At 44.1% G+C, this 17,975-nt stretch overlaps 1 protein-coding gene across 1 annotated transcript in view; it reads left to right on the top strand.

Annotated features, from left to right (window-relative positions):
• The window catches only part of RAB2A (RAB2A, member RAS oncogene family), a 99,731-nt gene that overhangs the window by 72,526 nt on the left and 9,230 nt on the right, over positions 1 to 17,975 (top strand). The window contains exon 7 of the mRNA XM_075584050.1: positions 16,158 to 16,226. Within this exon, the coding sequence (XP_075440165.1) occupies positions 16,158 to 16,226 (69 nt within the window). The remainder of the gene's footprint in view (positions 1 to 16,157; positions 16,227 to 17,975) is intronic.

The following is a 17,975-nucleotide window of genomic DNA, read 5'->3' as shown; positions in this document are numbered from 1 at the left end:
GCTCTCCTCCGCTGGCAACCTGCCTAGCTGCGATCCTCTTCATGTGAGAGGGTAGGCTGCCACTATATCAATCATACTATGAATGTACAGAAATAATAAAAAAAAGTGTAAACACTTCCCCGCTCGTGCTTGCAAAATTATGCAGGACCCCCTGTGCTCGTGCTTGGAGAGTTGGTGATGTCACCGCTCTCAGCGGCAGTGTGGACGCAGCCTAATTTTGCAAGAGCGAGCTGTTGAAGTATGTAAGTATTTAGGCTGCGCTTATAGTGCCGGCGACGCGACGTCGCCCGAAAACAAATGCATTGTCGCCGCCGCCTCGTGCGCTTATAGTAAGCGTGCCGTGGCAACGTGATTTTTTGAAGCCGGCAATATTTGATTTTTAAGGGGCTGTCGCCTCATGTGACAGCCCCTGAACCAATCAATGGCCTGGTCGCCCACGCCGCCGCCACAAAGCGAAATACAACTTTCGCTAGCGGCGACGGGTGACGTCGCGGGCACTATACGCGCGGCCTTAGACATATTTGTATTTACATTGTATACCGTTTAATAAAGGGTTTTTTTTCATGGGATTTTGATTACATCAGGCAGGGGGGGCCCGAGAAATTTCATGGATAAAAAGGGGGGCTCGGCATAAAAAGTTTGCTCACCCCTGATGTAGATAGTACAATCCTTAACATGGTGATGGATTCCACTAAAACATGTGCATGTTGTAAGGAAACGAGGTAAAAACACAAACCCTGCTTGCTCACTGTGCATGTGTTAGTACAATCTAACCCCTTGTTTAGGATTGTACTGTTTCTGTTATTACCTTGATTCCTTGTTTCCTTACATTACAACATTCTGGTTCACAGCAGAAAAAATATGTCTTTCAAAACTGGTGCTAATGTAATTTCAAAGGCCATTACAGTAACTTGGGGAGCCCTGTGGTTAACTCGGTAACAGCTGTTCCCTGGACTAATAAACACCTTCTCTATTGGCTTCTGAGTTTATTGAGCACAGAGCAGTTATTAACTCATAAACTACACACATTCAATTCCCAATACAATTACGGGCAGAATTGTCCCATATGAAATGTGAAGCGTGCTGAAATGAGGGTTAACATCTATTAACCCCCTGACTTTGTGGAGCTTGATTTTTTTTGTGTGTGTGTACTGTGGTAATTTTATATCCATTACACAAGCCTTTACTAGATTACTAAACTGCTTCTGTGCTGACTCAGGCTCCTCTGGCACTACGTGGGTTAAACTGTGCATTTCCTGTCTCTCCAGTGTATTAAGTTCAGTTGGTTGCAATAAATATTGCCAAACCTCTGCTTGGTCTTTTTTGTTAGGTCCGACGCTAAAAACCTGTTTATCTAACTGGGGGGTGTGAAGCATTTCTATATTTTCCTGTCCCCTTCTGTGGCACGGTTTATTTCTGTGGCCCTAAAAGAGCTATGCATTGTAGAACAATGTGATACGCAGTGAACCTTGCCCTGAAGAGCTCACAATAACATGTTTAGGCCCTCAGGGGAAGGGAGATTAAATGACTTGCCCATGGTCACAAGCAAATGGCATTGAAGCAAAATAGCTGATCTCTGTAGCCAACATCTGTTGTGCTTCATGCGGAAGGAATAATTAGTTTAATTTAAAAGTTCTTTTAATTGTTTGTGTTTACTATGTATGGAAAACATCTGATACGCGTGATTGCACCTTTTTAACCCTTTGGGTGTGCAAAGACGAATGTTTTTTTTTAAATCGGATGCTTTGTTCTGTAGATATGAGCTGGAGGGAGGTAAAAAAAATGTCTCTTCAGAGCCCAATGGTAACAACCCCTGACGGCAGAGATTAAGAAAATGTGACGCACAAAAGAAAAGGCATTCTTAGGTCTCGGACATAGTGCACGCGACGGAGCTCAAGGAGACGCGCGCCTGTCTGAGTGATCCATGAACTTGATTTTTCGCACAACGGGGAGGTGTGTCCGTTACGTCACCAGGCTGATTTACTAACTAAATACATACAACAATCGCTAACCTAAATAAATAAACCAATAAGGTGACCAGTGCCTAGTGCACAAACTGTTACTCAAATGTGAAAACTAATATATGGATATACCAGAAAAATTCCTTATGGTGGATAATTCTAATAGGAATGGCTGCCAAGGGGACCCTTATATACAAGATCTCTCCCAGGAACTTGTTACAAAACAGTAAATGAAGAAGGAAATGCAATCCCCGGCGCAAAAAATAGTATAAGTACCGGTTCCCAATGTCCGTATGTAAGTCCAAAGAGAAAGCAAATCCCAAAAAGTTCAGCCCTTTGATGTAATCCAGACAGAACTTCCTTGTTGCTGGTTCTCCTCCTATTGTAAAATACGAAGGAAACACACCATTGCGCAGTGGACAAGAACAATGGGCACTTTCACTACAGAGACACAAATTGCATACTTACAAGATGATATCTTGATACATGTAGTGGATAAAAGCTGTACTTTGGCCAACGGCTTCCTCCCGAAATCCACGAACCCCACGTGGTACATCTGCCAAGTCCAACCAGCTCCATCAGGTAAGTCTCACGCACCATGCACCGGAACAATTCCACAGAGATAATAACAGAGAGAAAAGAATAGTGTGGTACTGCAAAAACACTTTCATTAAAATGTGACACACAAGACGAAGCACGCTTACAATGTGTCACGTCTTCCCAAATGGTATAAAATTGCCGTCCGCAGCATTAAGTGAAAACTCGTCTTTTTTTGTCAGCTCAATCATGTCACATAGCGCGCAGCATGGCCGAACGGGTCACTTACATGCATTTGTCCATGCTCCGTCACCCGTCACCCGCACTATATCCGAGGCCTTAGGGGATAAGATACCAACATTGAGTCAAACTATAGGCTCCTGAGGGCGTTTGCTGCTTTAAGAACAGATGGGCTAAATCATCTTAAACCTTTCAATTCAGAAGACATTGCAATATGCGCCTTGCTCCTCTGGCACTATTTTTCATCTTTCGCTCCTCTGCTACAATCTCCTTTTCTCCTTGCCATTGTTTTTCAGGTCACTTTGTCCTCTACCATCTCATTTCCTACCCTACGTAGCAAAAATGTGTGCACAGTCCCTACTGTTTGTGTATGTGTCCGTATCTCAGGGTTGGTGATCATCTAACGTTCTCACCCAGCTACTTTCTCTTGTCTATCTGTCCCTTCCAACCTCATCCACTTATTTTTCTCTTGCCTTATGTCTTTCTCCAAAGCTTTGGTAAATCTGCCAGGTATGTCCCTGTGATGCAGTTCTCACTAAATACACTGCAGCCCATCTAGGCTTGGACAGGATGGAGAGCCCAGCTTTCTGCCACTCAGACTGAGATATGCTTTGTGACAACTGCAATAATAAGAGTATTTCTGGTTTACTATGCTTGAATATGAGACCTTAGTGAGTCCCAGTTGACTGATGAGCTAATGGACATTGTTAGAATTGTTCAAAGAATGTCTCTTGAGTATATTTCAGAATCTCCCCTAATCTAGTTGCAGCTAAGGAGTTAATAAAGCACTTCAACTTTTTTCCCCACCGTTTATTAATGGCCATCTTGGTGTTGTATTTACCTGTGCCAAAATGTGCAGCCCATGCATTATATAACAAATTGAGGTTTTACTAGCCTAGAGGAAAAGTAGGCAGGAACTTGAAACCAGACACAGAGCGCATGGAAATATATATTATTTTTGTAATTTAACTTGATGTGTGTTGAAAGATTGAATATATAGCATGGAACAGTAGGGAAATGCTAAGGTATGTTAGAGTAAGTGGTGCATATGATTTTAAACATCTGGAGCTTTGGACCTACTGCTGCAAAAGGATTCATCTGTTACTTGTTCTCCTAACAAAGCTGGTTTGTTTAAACTGGCGACAACATAATGCGGTATGAAAACAGATTTAATGTAATTTTTGATGTCAGTCATTCTAAATTGGAATTGTCTGATGTTTATTTGTGGGTAATTGTGGCTAAACGGCACACTGCTATAAAGTTACAGTAATCCTTTCTTGGCACTGTCACACTTCCAGTATAAGATTTGTAGGTCCATAAATCAGCATATAATTTCTCTTGACCTAAAATAAACTAAGCTCTTGGATTTAATTTAACTGATTTCCCTATAATGAAACAAGGGAGGGAGGAAGTACAGAGAGCCATAATGTTTTCCTCCATGTGCCAGTTGTTAAGTGCCTGTTTACATGAAGTTATCATAACACATTTTCGGGATATTATGACTCTGTTTAATGTTTTAGTTAATGTGAACAACTGAACACCCCATAAGGAATCCCAGCTGGTTGGATTTGTGCAGCTTTTGACCGCCGTTTTCAATTAGCATGGTTTGTTAGGCCATTGCGATAATTGGTATGTTAATCGCAAGTGCAAATTATATATTTATTTTTTTTAACACATTTTTATTTATTTAAAAATTAAAAACTTCAATTCTGGGGATTGTGAATCAATTCGCGGCTGGCAAAGAGCCAGTTTCTCCTCGACTCCATGGAACGCTTGGAAAAATGCACTTGCTCCTAAGTGCTTGGCGAATCTGTGATGATTAATTCCTCTCATTATTTTGCTGCAAATTCTCCTGACCCCTCCATGATGATTCGATCACCCACTTAGAGCCCATGCATATTCATATCGCCCTGCGCCCGCCGCACCCGCCCGCTCTCCCCTTCTATAGCTGTGGCCTGAGCTTAGTGCAGTAATTGAGCTGCAGTAGATTGATTGCTCTGGGGAGCTGTAAGGCCTTTAAAGGTGAAAACATATCAGTCCTGTTAATTAGGAAACAAAGCTCTGGTGGCAAGTTCAGCAGTCAAACGCTTCCACTGTCGAAATGAGGGAAGCTATGATGAGTTCCTCCTCCATGAACCTTGTTTACTTTTTTAGATGTGATTTAGATCCCTCTATACACACATCCTTTCCGTTTGAAATTGCGAGCATGAATTAATGTTGTGTGGAGGCTGTGATTTTCAGGTGGAAATTAAATTGTAAAAAAATGCTATGTTATCTGGCACGCCAAGTTTGTAGATTGTATGCTCCTAAGGGCATGATTGGTAGGCCTCTGCAGCACATACAGGGGAACATATGGAGGGAAAGGAGTGTCATCTGGAAAAACAAACACCTTTTTATACGTTGTTGTTGTTTTTTAAGATTATAAGCTGTTTTTATGATTCTGAAGCAAAATAGGAGAGTGGCTGTTTCTGCGTCGGTTTCCTGCATTTGATTGTTTTGTTTTCTGGGGAGGGATTGTTGACACTCTTACACTGGGCATCACTTCAGAGGCCAGGGCCCGGCCCACAAGGCAGCTAATCCTCCCAAGAATCTGAAAAGCATCTGTCTTGGTGTATAGATTGATTGGCCTGACCATGTATTGTCTGTCAGCATTTGTATATTACCTGTCAGCGTTCATTTACATTTCCCCTGGCTGACCTGAATTAGAAATTAGAGGAGGTAAACTTGCTTGTATTGAATGAATCCTACGCTTTATTTACATTCAGCCTGGTTCACCCGAGCGTTGACATTTTATTTTATCCCCTGCCGCACTCCATAAAATATGGAGTGAAAAAAGTCCGAATTCTAAAAGCAGGCAACCTACTTGGTTAACTTTTGTTACCCATTTGTCTCTAAAATAGGAATGGATCGAGGACTTCCATTCATTTCAGTGTGGCCCATTCTAACCTGGTTATACCAGAACATGTTATCTACATGGCATGGTTCACAGTAGAAGCTGCAATGTATCAAACTGACAAGCCTCGAATCATGTGAACAAAGAGAAAAATAAAGGATCAAAGGACAAATCCATAATCTAAACTGAATATATATCAATAAACATAAATAATATTAAATCATACTGGAGAATCATAAGCAGATCTCTGAGTCAGAGGGAAAAATATGACAAGGATGAATAAGCAATATATAATAAATATAAGCACTACTTACACGGCCATGTGTAAGCACAGGTAAATAGAACGGTTTCTTTTGTGCAGTCTTGCTTCCCAATCAGCAGGGCTGTGTGTAGGGTCTATCAGTGGAGCTTGTTATTCAGATAGCGTGGTGTCAAATGCACCTCACTCCCACATGATTCCCCCACGTTGAGATAAAGGATATGGAGCGTATTTCAGATATATATTCAAGCATTTATTAGTATATAGACACGTGTACACTCACATATAGAGAAAGTCTGTGTCAGCATCGGTAGAGACCGTGTACACTCTCGCAGTTGTACTTCTCTGCTACCGCGTCCGGTAACACAGTGCTGCGCAAAGCTGGAGCGTGAGTGACTTCGGATAGCTACGGATGCCTCCACTGGACAAAAACAGGCAGTTTTGAGCAACGCGTTTCGCCGTCAACACAGCTTCGTCAGGCACAGTTACTCAAAACTGCCTGTTTTTGTCCAGTTGGAGGCATCCGTAGCTATCCGAAGTCATTCACGTTCCAGCTTTGCGCAGCACTGTTACCGGACGCGGTAGCAGAGAAGTACAACTCCGAGAGTGTACACGGTCTCTACCGACGCTGACACGGACTTTCTCTATATGTGAGTGTACATGTGTCTATATACTAATAAATGCTTGAATATATATCTGAAATACGCTCCATATCCTTTATCTCAACGTGGGGGAATCACGTGGGAGTGAGGTGCATCTGACACCACGCTATCTGAATAACAAGCTCCACTGATAGACCCTACACACAGCCCTGCTGATTGGGAAGGAAGACTGCACCATAGAAAACTTTCTATTTACCTGTGCTTACACATGGCCGTGTAAGTAGTGCTTATATTTATTATATATATTGCTCATTCACCCTTGTCATATATTTCCCTCTGACTCAGAGATCTGCTTATGATTCTCCAGTATGATTTAATATTATTTGTTTATTGATATATATTCAGTTTAGATTGTGTATTTGTCCTTTGCTCCCCTATTTTTCTCTCTGTTCACATATTATCCAGGATCATGGTGTAGAGGGAGAGGGGGGTTGGCCCGGTATTAAAGGGGTTGCACCCCATATGGCCATCCACTGACCTCACCAGGGAGGCAAGGTGTTAACTGGACTGCGGTCCAGGAATGTGGCTTACACCTTGTCATGTCAGGAAAATGTATGTTCCCCTGTTCCCATGTTTCATTATAATCCTGTATTTTAATGTTTTAAAGTGCATTTCTGTATCTCCAGTTCTGGAGGTCACTGAGAGTTGATATTTGGCCAATATGTGGAGGCACTGTAGGCATTCAAAACTGGCAAATTTCGACCCACTGAGCCCACCAGAATGGAACTTATTAATATGTGTAGATATTAAAGTGTATATGTATGGTATTTTGGATCTGCTCTGACAATGCAGACTCCATCTGCTATGCTAATAGGTCATGAAGTGCAGCCGGCTGATTGAGCCTAAGCACTGTGATCAAAAGTTAACTGCCTGATTGTTTACACTAAGTACTAATCAACCGACCAAGTACTAATCAGCAGACTCTGCAACTCTAATTGTTACCTGAGGGTGGAGAATCATCAAACTGGAGTGGTTTGTAAGTGTTGTGTCTACACCTACAAACAATGCAGATACTTCATTTGGTAGACTGGTCGTTGCCCCTGATTTAATTATGGGGCTACCCATAGAGTCCCAGTACACATGGGCTAATTAGCTGGGGGGTATGGGTTAATCTGTGTCTCCACGTTAGGGTTTGGATACAGATAATTGTTCACCAATAGTCTGTATTCAATGTTAAGAATAGGGTTACACAGGTATATAAACTGTGTCAACCCTACAGTTTTCAGTTCTTCTGATACCATCTTGAATGTCACCGGATTGCTGGAGAATTGCTGGCTGATACTTCTCCATCCCCCAACCCTAAGTAAGTGTTACCTTCTTGTCTGTTAATTGTACTATATTGCTGTGTTCACCTTCTTTAAGGAATAAATTATATTTTATTATATCTAAGCCTCGTTCAGTTCAACCCAGATATTTGGTGTCCCTTATATCTTGTCATAAGCTACCGTGACAAGCTCTATAATTAACTGGTGGCAGCGGCGGGATTGAACTGAACCTGTATTACAGTGTACTGTAATTACCCTGTAATATAGTGGGGACTCAGGGAATTGCGAGTTCCTGGGACTAAAGATATTGAACACACAGTAGTGCAACAGTTAACACTAGTTGTAACACCACCTCACTGCTGCGACCATGAACCATGAGCAAGGCTGAAGGCTCATCCAACATGAGGACACGAGCTCAGCTGAAGGACAAGTGCCGTGAATATGGACTGCCCTATGAGAACCAGGAGGTCGCAGACATGGTTGACACAATCGGTGACTATGAAGCCCGGCTTGCAGAGCCTCAGGATATGGCTCAGCTTGCCCTTATACAGCCACCCGGAGATCAGGGAAGGAACCCAGTGCCGGGGCGGCGGAATCTCGGGGAGGGAACGAGTGCACCTCCCGGGAGCAGTGCAACAGGAGGGGTACTGGTTGCTGCGGCTACCAGTCCGTTCACCCCTGAAATGTTGGCACTGATTACTGCATGGGGTGACAGAGGGACACCGGAGGAGCGGCTGCAGTTTATCACTATGGCAGTGAACAGATCCGCTTATTGGCCCCCTGTCCAACCCAACCAAGATTAACTCAAACTGGATCAGCACAGTCTCACCAAGTTCGTGGAAGGTACTGATCAGATCAACAGTTTTCTAAAGAACTTTGAAACACAGTGTCGGCGGTACAAAGTGCTTCCCCAGCATAGGGTTGCACGTTTGGACCCCTTACTGTCCGGCTTGGCTAAGCAGACGATGATGGCGCTTCCAGATGAGTATGCTGATGACTATGACCACCTGAAAGAACTGTTATTGTTTCAGTACGGTTTTACCCCTGAAGCCTACCGGGGTAAATTCCGGCAGGAATAGAGGCATCCCCAGGAGTCCTATGTTACCTACGTGACCCGCATGGCTTTGTACGGGATACGCTGGGTGGAGGGCTATGAGGCACGGACTTACCAACGCCGCTGGACCTCATCTTTCAGGAGCAGCTCATGCAGCAGTGCCCGCCGGCGGTGAGGGTTTAGGTGTACGACAAGAAGCCCAAGACTTACCAGGAGGCGGCGAGGCTTGCAGACGACTATGTGGCCAGCCGAGCCCTGATGACCGCCAAGGCGGCGGCGGCGGCACCGGCCAGAAAGTCTGCCAATACCCCCCAATGGACTCAGAGGCCCCCTGCGGGCAGCAGTCCACCGAAGGCGGGGGAGCTCCGGCACGAGCGCCGGTGCTACAACTGCAACCGCCCTGGTCACATCAGACCAGATTGCCCGGAACCCCTGCGTTCCGGCGGACGCCATCAGGGGCAACGCACCCCAGCTGCGAAGCCGGTAGCCCGCGTGCGGGTGGCTTCCACCACAGACTCCGGACCGGTCATGGAACCAACGCCCAGCGAAACGTCCCATGCCACACCTGTCCCGGGTTCATCGGTGCCTACAGCCAGGAGCGGAGGACATCTCAGCACGGACCTGCAGCAGACGGACGGCCGGAGCAGACATCTCACCCCGGTCACAGTCGGTGACCGGCAAGCAGTCGGCTTGCTGGATTCAGGCGCTGCAGTGACCCTGGTCCGACCTGATATGGTCCGACCAGAGGAATTACTCCCAGGCCCTGGGATACAGATCACTGTGGCCGACGGAGAGCCACATTTCCTGCAAGTGGCCAGAATCTTTTTGGATTGGGGGGAGGGCCAGGGTATGCGGGAGGTGTGGGTTTTACCCGGTTTGGATGCCGATGTTCTTCTTGGCAACGATCTGGGACCAATGACCTGCACCTACTACCGAGTGCCCAAACCCGCTGCAGTGGCGGCGGTTACCCGCAGCCAGACAGCGACAATCGCGGCGGCGCCAGTCCCCCAGCCTTTGGGACCAACGTTAGCGGAGGGCGCAGAGGAGCCCGGGGAGGTAAGCCAGGATCAGTTGCAACCACAGACTGACTTACTGTTCCCCCTCACCCTTCCCCATTCTCCGGACAATGACATGACTGGGGAGAGGCCAGAATTAGGAGCCCAGTTTAGGGAGGCAGTGAAGACAGACCCTACTCTGGCCGGCATGAGACTTCGGGCGTCCGAATCTCAGGCAGGGGAAGGCACTGAGCACTGCCTATGGTATAAGGGACTCCTGTATAGAGAAGAAGGGAACCCAGGGATAGAGGAGGGATTGACCGGTAAGCGACAGCTAGTAGTGACCCAGGGGTACCGACAGCAACTGTTACGGGTAGCTCACTCTATTCTGTTAGCGGGACATCAGGGGGTCAACAGAACGCGAGCCCGGTTATTACAGCGTTACTACTGGCTGGGGGCATCTCGAGATGTGGGCACTTTCTGCCACTCTTGTGATGCCTGCCAGCGAGTGGGTAAGGCGGGCGACCGTGTGAAGGCACCCCTGAAACCCCTGCCGATAATAGTGAACCCTTCCAGAAAGTAGTGATGGACCTTGTAGGACCCCTTATGATTCCTAGCAGGTCAGGGAAGCGCTACATCCTCACGGTGGTGGATTTTGCCATCCGGTACCCTGAGGCGGTAGCGCTTGGCACCATAGATGCCAAGACAGTGGCAGCAGCTTTGCTGAACATTTTTTCTAGGGTAGGTTTCTCTAGTGAGATCCTAACCGATCAGGGGTCGCAGTTCATGAGTGAACTGTTACATTGTCTCTGGGATGCATGCGGTGTACAGCACCGGCGCACTACCCCTTACCATCCCCAGACAAACGGATTATGTGAGAGGTTTAACGGTACCCTGAAGCAGATACTTCGGACCTTTATGGAGGCGGAGGGGAAAGACTGGGAGATTCATTTACAGCACTTGCTGTTTGCCTACCGAGAGGTACCGCAGGAATCTACAGGCTTCTCCCTGGGACTCCCACTTAGGACATGTAGCTGCGGTGCTGGATAGGATCAGGGAGGCTGGGCTTACCTTGAAACCCACTAAGTGTATTGTAGGGATGGCAGAGGTCCTGTACTTAGGGCACAGGGTGGGTGGAGGGCACCTCAAACCAGAGCCAGCCACGGTAGAAGCCATAGTTCAGTGGCCTGTTCCAGAAACCAAGAAACAGGTCATGGCATTTTTGGGCACCGCAGGGTACTATAGGAAGTTTGTCCCACAGTGCAGCGCCGTGGCCAAACCCCTGACTGATTTGACTAAGAAGCAACTGCCTGTGCTTATCACCTGGACTCCTGCCTGTGAAACTGCTTTCCAGGCACTGAAAACTGCGCTTGCTGTGGCCCACATACTGGCTGCCCCGGACTATACCAAACATTTCCTCATACAGACTGATGCCTCGGACTATGGCATTGGGGCTGTGTTGAGCCAAGTGGGGGACGACGGTAGAGAGCACCCTGTGGTGTACCTCAGCCGAAAACTACTCCCCATAGAGGTGGCCTATGCTACCATTGAGAAAGAGTGCTTGGCCATTGTGTGGGCACTCAAAAAACTCCAGCCCTACGTGTATGGAAGGGCTTTCACGGTCCTCACAGACCACAACCCCCTGAGTTGGCTGCAGAGGGCATCAGGGGAGAATGCCAAGTTGCTAAGGTGGAGCTTGGCCTTACAAGAATTCAAGTTTTCTATTCAGCACAAAAAGGGTAGTGAAAACAGCAATGCTGATGGACTTTCACATCAGGACTATCCCTCTGAGACTGAGTTCGTTAAGGGTGCCAGCAGTGCCCCACTCCCCGTTAGGGCCAGTGGGCCACAGGTCACCCATTAAGAAGGGGAGGTGTAGAGGGAGAGGGGGGGTTGGCCCGGTATTAAAGGGGTTGCACCCCATATGGCCACCCACTGACCTCACCAGGGAGGCAAGGGGTTAACTGGACTGCGGTCCAGGAATGGGGCTTACACCTTGTCATGTCAGGAAGATGTATGTTCCCCTGTTCCCATGTTTCATTATAATCCTGTATTTTAATGTTTTAAAGTGCATTTCTGTATCTCCAGTTCTGGAGGTCACAGAGAGTTTATATTTGGTGAATATGTGGAGGCACTGTAGGCATTCAAAACTGGCAAATTTCGACCCACTGAGCCCACCAGAATGGAACTTATTAATATGTGTAGATATTAAAGTGTATATGTATGGTATTTTGGATCTGCTCTGACAATGCAGACTCCATCTGCTATGCTAATAGGTCATGAAGGGCAGCCGGCTGATTGAGCCTAAGCACTGTGATCAAAAGTTAACTGCCTGATTGTTTACACTAAGTACTAATCAACCGACCAAGTACCCAAACAGCAGACTCTGCAACTCTAATTGTTACCTGAGGGTGGAGAATCATCAAACTTGAATGGTTTGTAAGTGTTGTGTCTACACCTACAAACAATGCAGATACTTCATTTGGTAGACTGGTCGTTGCCCCTGATTTAATTATGGGGCTACCCATAGAGTCCCAGTACACATGGGCTAATTAGCTGGGGGGCATGGGTTAATCTATGTCTCCACGTTAGGGATTGGATACAAATAATTGTTCACCAATAGTCTGTATTCAATGTTAAGAATAGGGTTACACAGGTATATAAACTGTGTCAACCCTACAGTTTTGAGTTCTTCTTCTGATACCATCTTGAATGTCACCGGATTGTTGGAGAATTGCTAGCTGATACTTCTCCATCCCCCAACCCTAAGTAAGTGTTACCTTCTTGTCTGTTAATTGTACTATGTTGCTGTGTTCACCTTATTTAAGGAATAAATTATATTTTATTATATCTAAGCCTCGTTCAGTTCAACCCAGATATTTGGTGTTCATTATATCTTGTCATAAGCTACCGTGACACATGGATAGATCCTAGTGGGGTTTGAGCACTAGGATTGCACGTTCTGGTATCTACCCATTATACATGGGGTCACAAGCATCATCTATTAAGGTAGTATTGTCAATTATTGTTTGACCGTGTCCACTCTTCTCCCCCCCCCCCCTCCTTTTTGGTGTCCCTGGTTAGTTAGCGCCCGAGATTTTTCTGCATAAGCCTCGAATCATGGCTTTGTTAGTTATATTTGTGCGCACACAAGCTTTAGAGGGCCCTTTGCTTCATCTACTGTATACGGTAGGGTGAAAATCGAAGAGTTTCAATGATCTCAGTGTTGAATTTGGAAACCTTCCCCATTCTTTCTTCAATTAGGTCTGTGCCCTTGTGAAAGTAGAACATACAGTATAGTGCAAAAGAGATTCTTCCCCTCAGTCTGCATGCCTAAAGTTGTTCGTTGGTTCTACTCCAACAAAATGGAATCATCCTTCAAACATGGGTACATTTACATTTGCTAGGAGTATTCATTTTAGGCCATACTTTTCCTGCTGTAAAACTAAAACAGGCAATTGAATGGGATCTTTAATTAAATAAGTATGGATGTTTACATTTCAATGGTACGTACACTATTGTTCCATATTTGTATTTTGGACAAATATTGATGCCGTGCATATTTCCGAGTAACTGTGACTGTCGCACTGCATCGCCTAAATGTGGAAAAAAACAGTAAAAATTCAAAAATAAAGTACCATGCATTCGGAAAACCAGTACATGACAGTGCGAGCTTCCCCTTTATTGAAAATCTCTTGTAGCTAAGTGGGACTGCAGCTTTTATAGGACAGTGCAATTCTAAGAACATAAACCATTGCAAGTGTCATCTTCCCCCAGTGCACTCTGTTGATGCGTAACGTCTCTTGTGTCTGCTGCCCAATGTTAGTAAGGTCACCATTAATATTTAATGGCTATGCCTCGGCAGCAGGGAGCTCGTAAAAGTGTGCCTGCTATCTGTTACTGCAGTGACTTCATAACTGCTCTGTAATTTCACCATTGGTTAATATAGTGGCCTACACTGGCAAGTCCGGAAGGATTTCTGGAATCAAATCTGCAAAAGCACAGTTGACCCTTTCCCTGCCAGAGGCCTGCAGTTCACTGCTACGCAATCTTGATACATCTGTCTCAGGAAAGTTGTGCAAAATAAAATGTTCAGCTACCTCAAAAACTGCCTGTTCTGTTGAAGACCATGAAAATAAAGTTTTACAGTTTTTAATCACTGCCTTTTGTATTTCACGTTGGGAGCTGCCATTACCGAGGTTAAAGGTAGTGGTTTGGGCATTTTTGTTTTAGATGTTAAATATTTTTAGTGAATTAAAAAGGTTAAAATCGAATTAAATACATCATGTAAATTAAGACAATTAAATACATCATGTATTTGACTAGAAAAACAAAAAGCAGGCCTTTCTAGAGGTCAAGGTGCTGAAGATTTGGGGGGAAAGTCCTTTCGACTTTCCTTTTAATGCACTGCCTTTTCTACAACCTTGTATGTTATTTACAACAATACACAACTTATTTTGTGTTATATAATTTAACTAGGGGGGCATCTTTCTCAGCAAGCTAAATAAGCAAAATATGTGATTATATATAATATATTATAATATATCAGTATATATATATATATATATATATATATATTGTACTATATATATATATATATATATTTATATATTTATATATATATATATAAAGTACTATATATATATATATATATATTATAATAAATCAGTTCTGTAGTATTGGATAATAGTGACTGTGTGTTTTTGGTTTTTTTCCGACTCTTAATGCCATTTTTAATGAGTTTTAAAGCATCCTTTGATTTCTATAGCAGGTTTAGCACACCTCCCAAGCAGTGCAAGATCTCTGGAACACTTTCCTGTTTGGGATAATTTGTTGCAAATGTTCCCAGCAGTTTGAGCTGTAAACAGTAACAATAAATAATGTTACCGTGGTCATATATGGATACATTGTAGCTGCTGAGTTACACTAACTGATGCAGACATTGTTAGGGACACAATTTGACAGATTTATAACAGGAGCACCAACAATTGCCAACTTAGGTAAGAATGTAGAATTATACATTGCCACATGCTTTACATGTAAAAATAATAACAATTTAAAAAAAAAAGACAAACGTTGGAAAAGTAGTATTCTGCTTTCATGATTTATAAAAAGTGGTGTCTCTAGCTTACTTGTCATTTCTTTAATGTGATATATATATATATATATATATATATATATATATATATATATATATATATATATGTAGAGGTATCAGTACCGTGTTAGCCGAGCTTCAATAATCAAAAAATAAATAGATGGTACCGTTCTGTGGCTAACGAAATGCTTTTATTTGTGCGAGCTTTTGAGATACACTGATCTCTTCTTCCGGCGATGTTACAATGAATGAAGCAAAAGGTATACTTAAAAACAGTGTCTCTTGGAATGTTATCTGTGCTGTTCCTTCCCCCGGTGTGGATGTGTTTTTATGGCTAGAGGTGTCAAAAGGTTACTGAAAGCAAGTGAAGAAAGAGTGTGTATGTGTATCAGTGTGAATAAAAATGAATGGAGAGCCCACAGTATATACAGTGCTTTACACAAGGTGTGTGTGGAGTGGGAGTGGATATAAACGGTGTGGGTGGGTGTGGAAATGTGAGAGTTTGTAGCACAACTAAAAGTGTGTGTGGATACTTAGTGGTCCCTATTGGTGTATAGGGATGGAAAAACAAGGAGTATTAGTATGAGAGCTAAAGGCCATGTCTGTACATACTGTGCTATATGTATGCACACACAGCTGTCTCTCAAACATACTAATACTCCTTGTTTTTCCATCCCTATACACCAATAGGGACCACTAAGTATCCACACACACTTTTAGTTGTGCTACAAACTCTCACATTTCCACACCCACCCACACCATTTATATCCACTCCCACTCCACACACACCTTGTGTAAAGCACTGTATATACTGTGGGCTCTCCATTCATTTTTATTCACACTGATACACATACACACTCTTTCTTCACTTGCTTTCAGTAACCTTTTGACACCTCTAGCCATAAAACACATCCACACCAGGGGAAGGAACAGCACAGATAACATTCCAAGAGACACTGTTTTTAAGTATACCTTTTGCTTCATTCATTGTAACATCGCCGGAAGAAGAGATCAGTGTATCTCGAAAGCTCGCACAAATAAAAGCATTTCGTTAGCCACAGAACGGTATCATCTATTTATTTTTTGATTATTTATATATATATATATATATATATATATATATATATATATATATATTTATATATATATATTGTAAATGCTGCATTTTTATTCTGTTTTGCTTTGTATTTCAGGCATTTATTAATACGGCAAAAGAAATCTATGAGAAAATCCAGGAGGGCGTTTTCGATATTAATAATGAGGTAATCTTGTTTTTACATTTTCATACAGTGTATGTAACATTATAGTTTTACTTACAAAGTAGTTGTAATCCAGAAGTAATGTCTCAGATGTGGTTTTTTTTCACTCTGTGTCCCTAAAAGCCTTACCTAGTGGTGGACAACTTGACATAAGTAAACAGTTATTACTAAAACACTAATAACTAATTAAACAAAGCATAGACTGATGGCTGTACCGAATAATTCACATGCATCCATGGTAAAATGTAAAAATAAACATGCAGAATACAGGTTTAATCTCGTCATTGTGTTGGCTGTTGGTACTTTGTGTAAAAGAAAGTACAGCTACACTTGAAGTCCATCTCCTTGGATGCCACTGCTTAGGCTGCGTCCATAGAAGGGCAAGCAGCGCTGAGGCGTGCGGACGCTCCGCGCTGAGCCCCTGCATCCTCAATGAGGATGCCTTGAGGGGGGGCTCACGCGAGCGTCCGCAGGCGTGCGGAGGCTTTGGAGTTTTCAGCCGAGCGCCAAGCTGTTTTGCAGCGCGCTGTCGGCTGAAAACATCCAATCAGCCTTAAGCAGCGTCAACGTCACGGCGCCGTGACATTGACGTCAGTGCGTCGCAGGCGATTGGCCCAGCGACGTCACTGCCCCGCCTCCAACCACCTCCCCCCGGCTCCCTTCGCGCACGCTGGCTCGGCTCAGCGTTAGTGCGCATCCGCTCTCCTCACCCCTCTATGGCCCGGGCCTTAGTATGTTTAGTTCCTGTCTGTGTGCAAAAATCAAGCATTCAGTTTGCTCTAACTGCTCCTCTGACCTGATGTCACTTTCTGATGTTCGAAGGTATAAGGTAACAAATGGCAAAGAGCACGTCCCAGTAAATGTATGTCTGTAAACTGTAATATTAGTGGTATTGGTTCATAAAAGATGGCCGTTACATGCTTTGGATCCCAACAAGAGGCGCAGCTTGTCATTTTTATTTGTCAGTATTTTCCCATCCCTCCTTGTGCTAAATTAGGGCGGTGTCAATAGGTTGTTAGTACACAGCTTAACCAAAAATAGTTTTGTTATTAAAGCGGCAATCCAAGCTGGCCGTTTTTGTTTTTCTAATTTTTCCCCCATAGAATTGAAGCAGGGAGGTCTCCGGAGCAGAACCCCATTAATTTCAGCTCCGGACCCCCTTGCTTCTGGAGATACCTCCGTAGTAAGTGCTGTTAGCTGCTCCAGCTAGCTAGCTGGGCTTCACGTAATGGTGGATTTTCAAAGCTTCCAAATCCTGCTGGCCAATAGGAAGCCGTGACGTCATCCGGTGCGGCTTCCTATTGGCCCACGTGATGCAGAGCTTTAACCTTCCCTTCAGAGGTAAGTATCTCTGGAAGCAGAGGGTCCCCTGAGCTGAAATGAATGGGGTTCAGCTCCAGAGACCCCTGCTTCAATCCTATGTATTTAAAAAAAAAAAAAAAAAACTGCAGATTTAATTGCTACTTCAACATTTTTAAAAGGAGGCAAAGCTGACGTTGTTCTTGTTTTTTCCCCAAACATTTGTTCCTCCCTTTTAGTCCCACACATTCTCATCTATTTAGTAAAAATATTGTACTATGTAGGGAAAACTGAAGCTAAAGGGAAAATGTGTTTGTGCAGAAAAGGGAGAAAATCACTTGGTAGCAAAGGGGGGTTGTTCATGTATTTCTTAGTCTCTAGCGTCTGAAGTTACCATGGGAAACTGTTACGACTGCACTGGGCTCTGGGGAGGGCCTCGTTTTAACATCCCAC

The sequence above is a fragment of the Ascaphus truei genome, chromosome 2 (assembly GCF_040206685.1).
Source record: "Ascaphus truei isolate aAscTru1 chromosome 2, aAscTru1.hap1, whole genome shotgun sequence".
NCBI lineage: Eukaryota > Metazoa > Chordata > Amphibia > Anura > Ascaphidae > Ascaphus > Ascaphus truei.
This window is presented reverse-complemented; position numbering and strand designations above follow the sequence as displayed.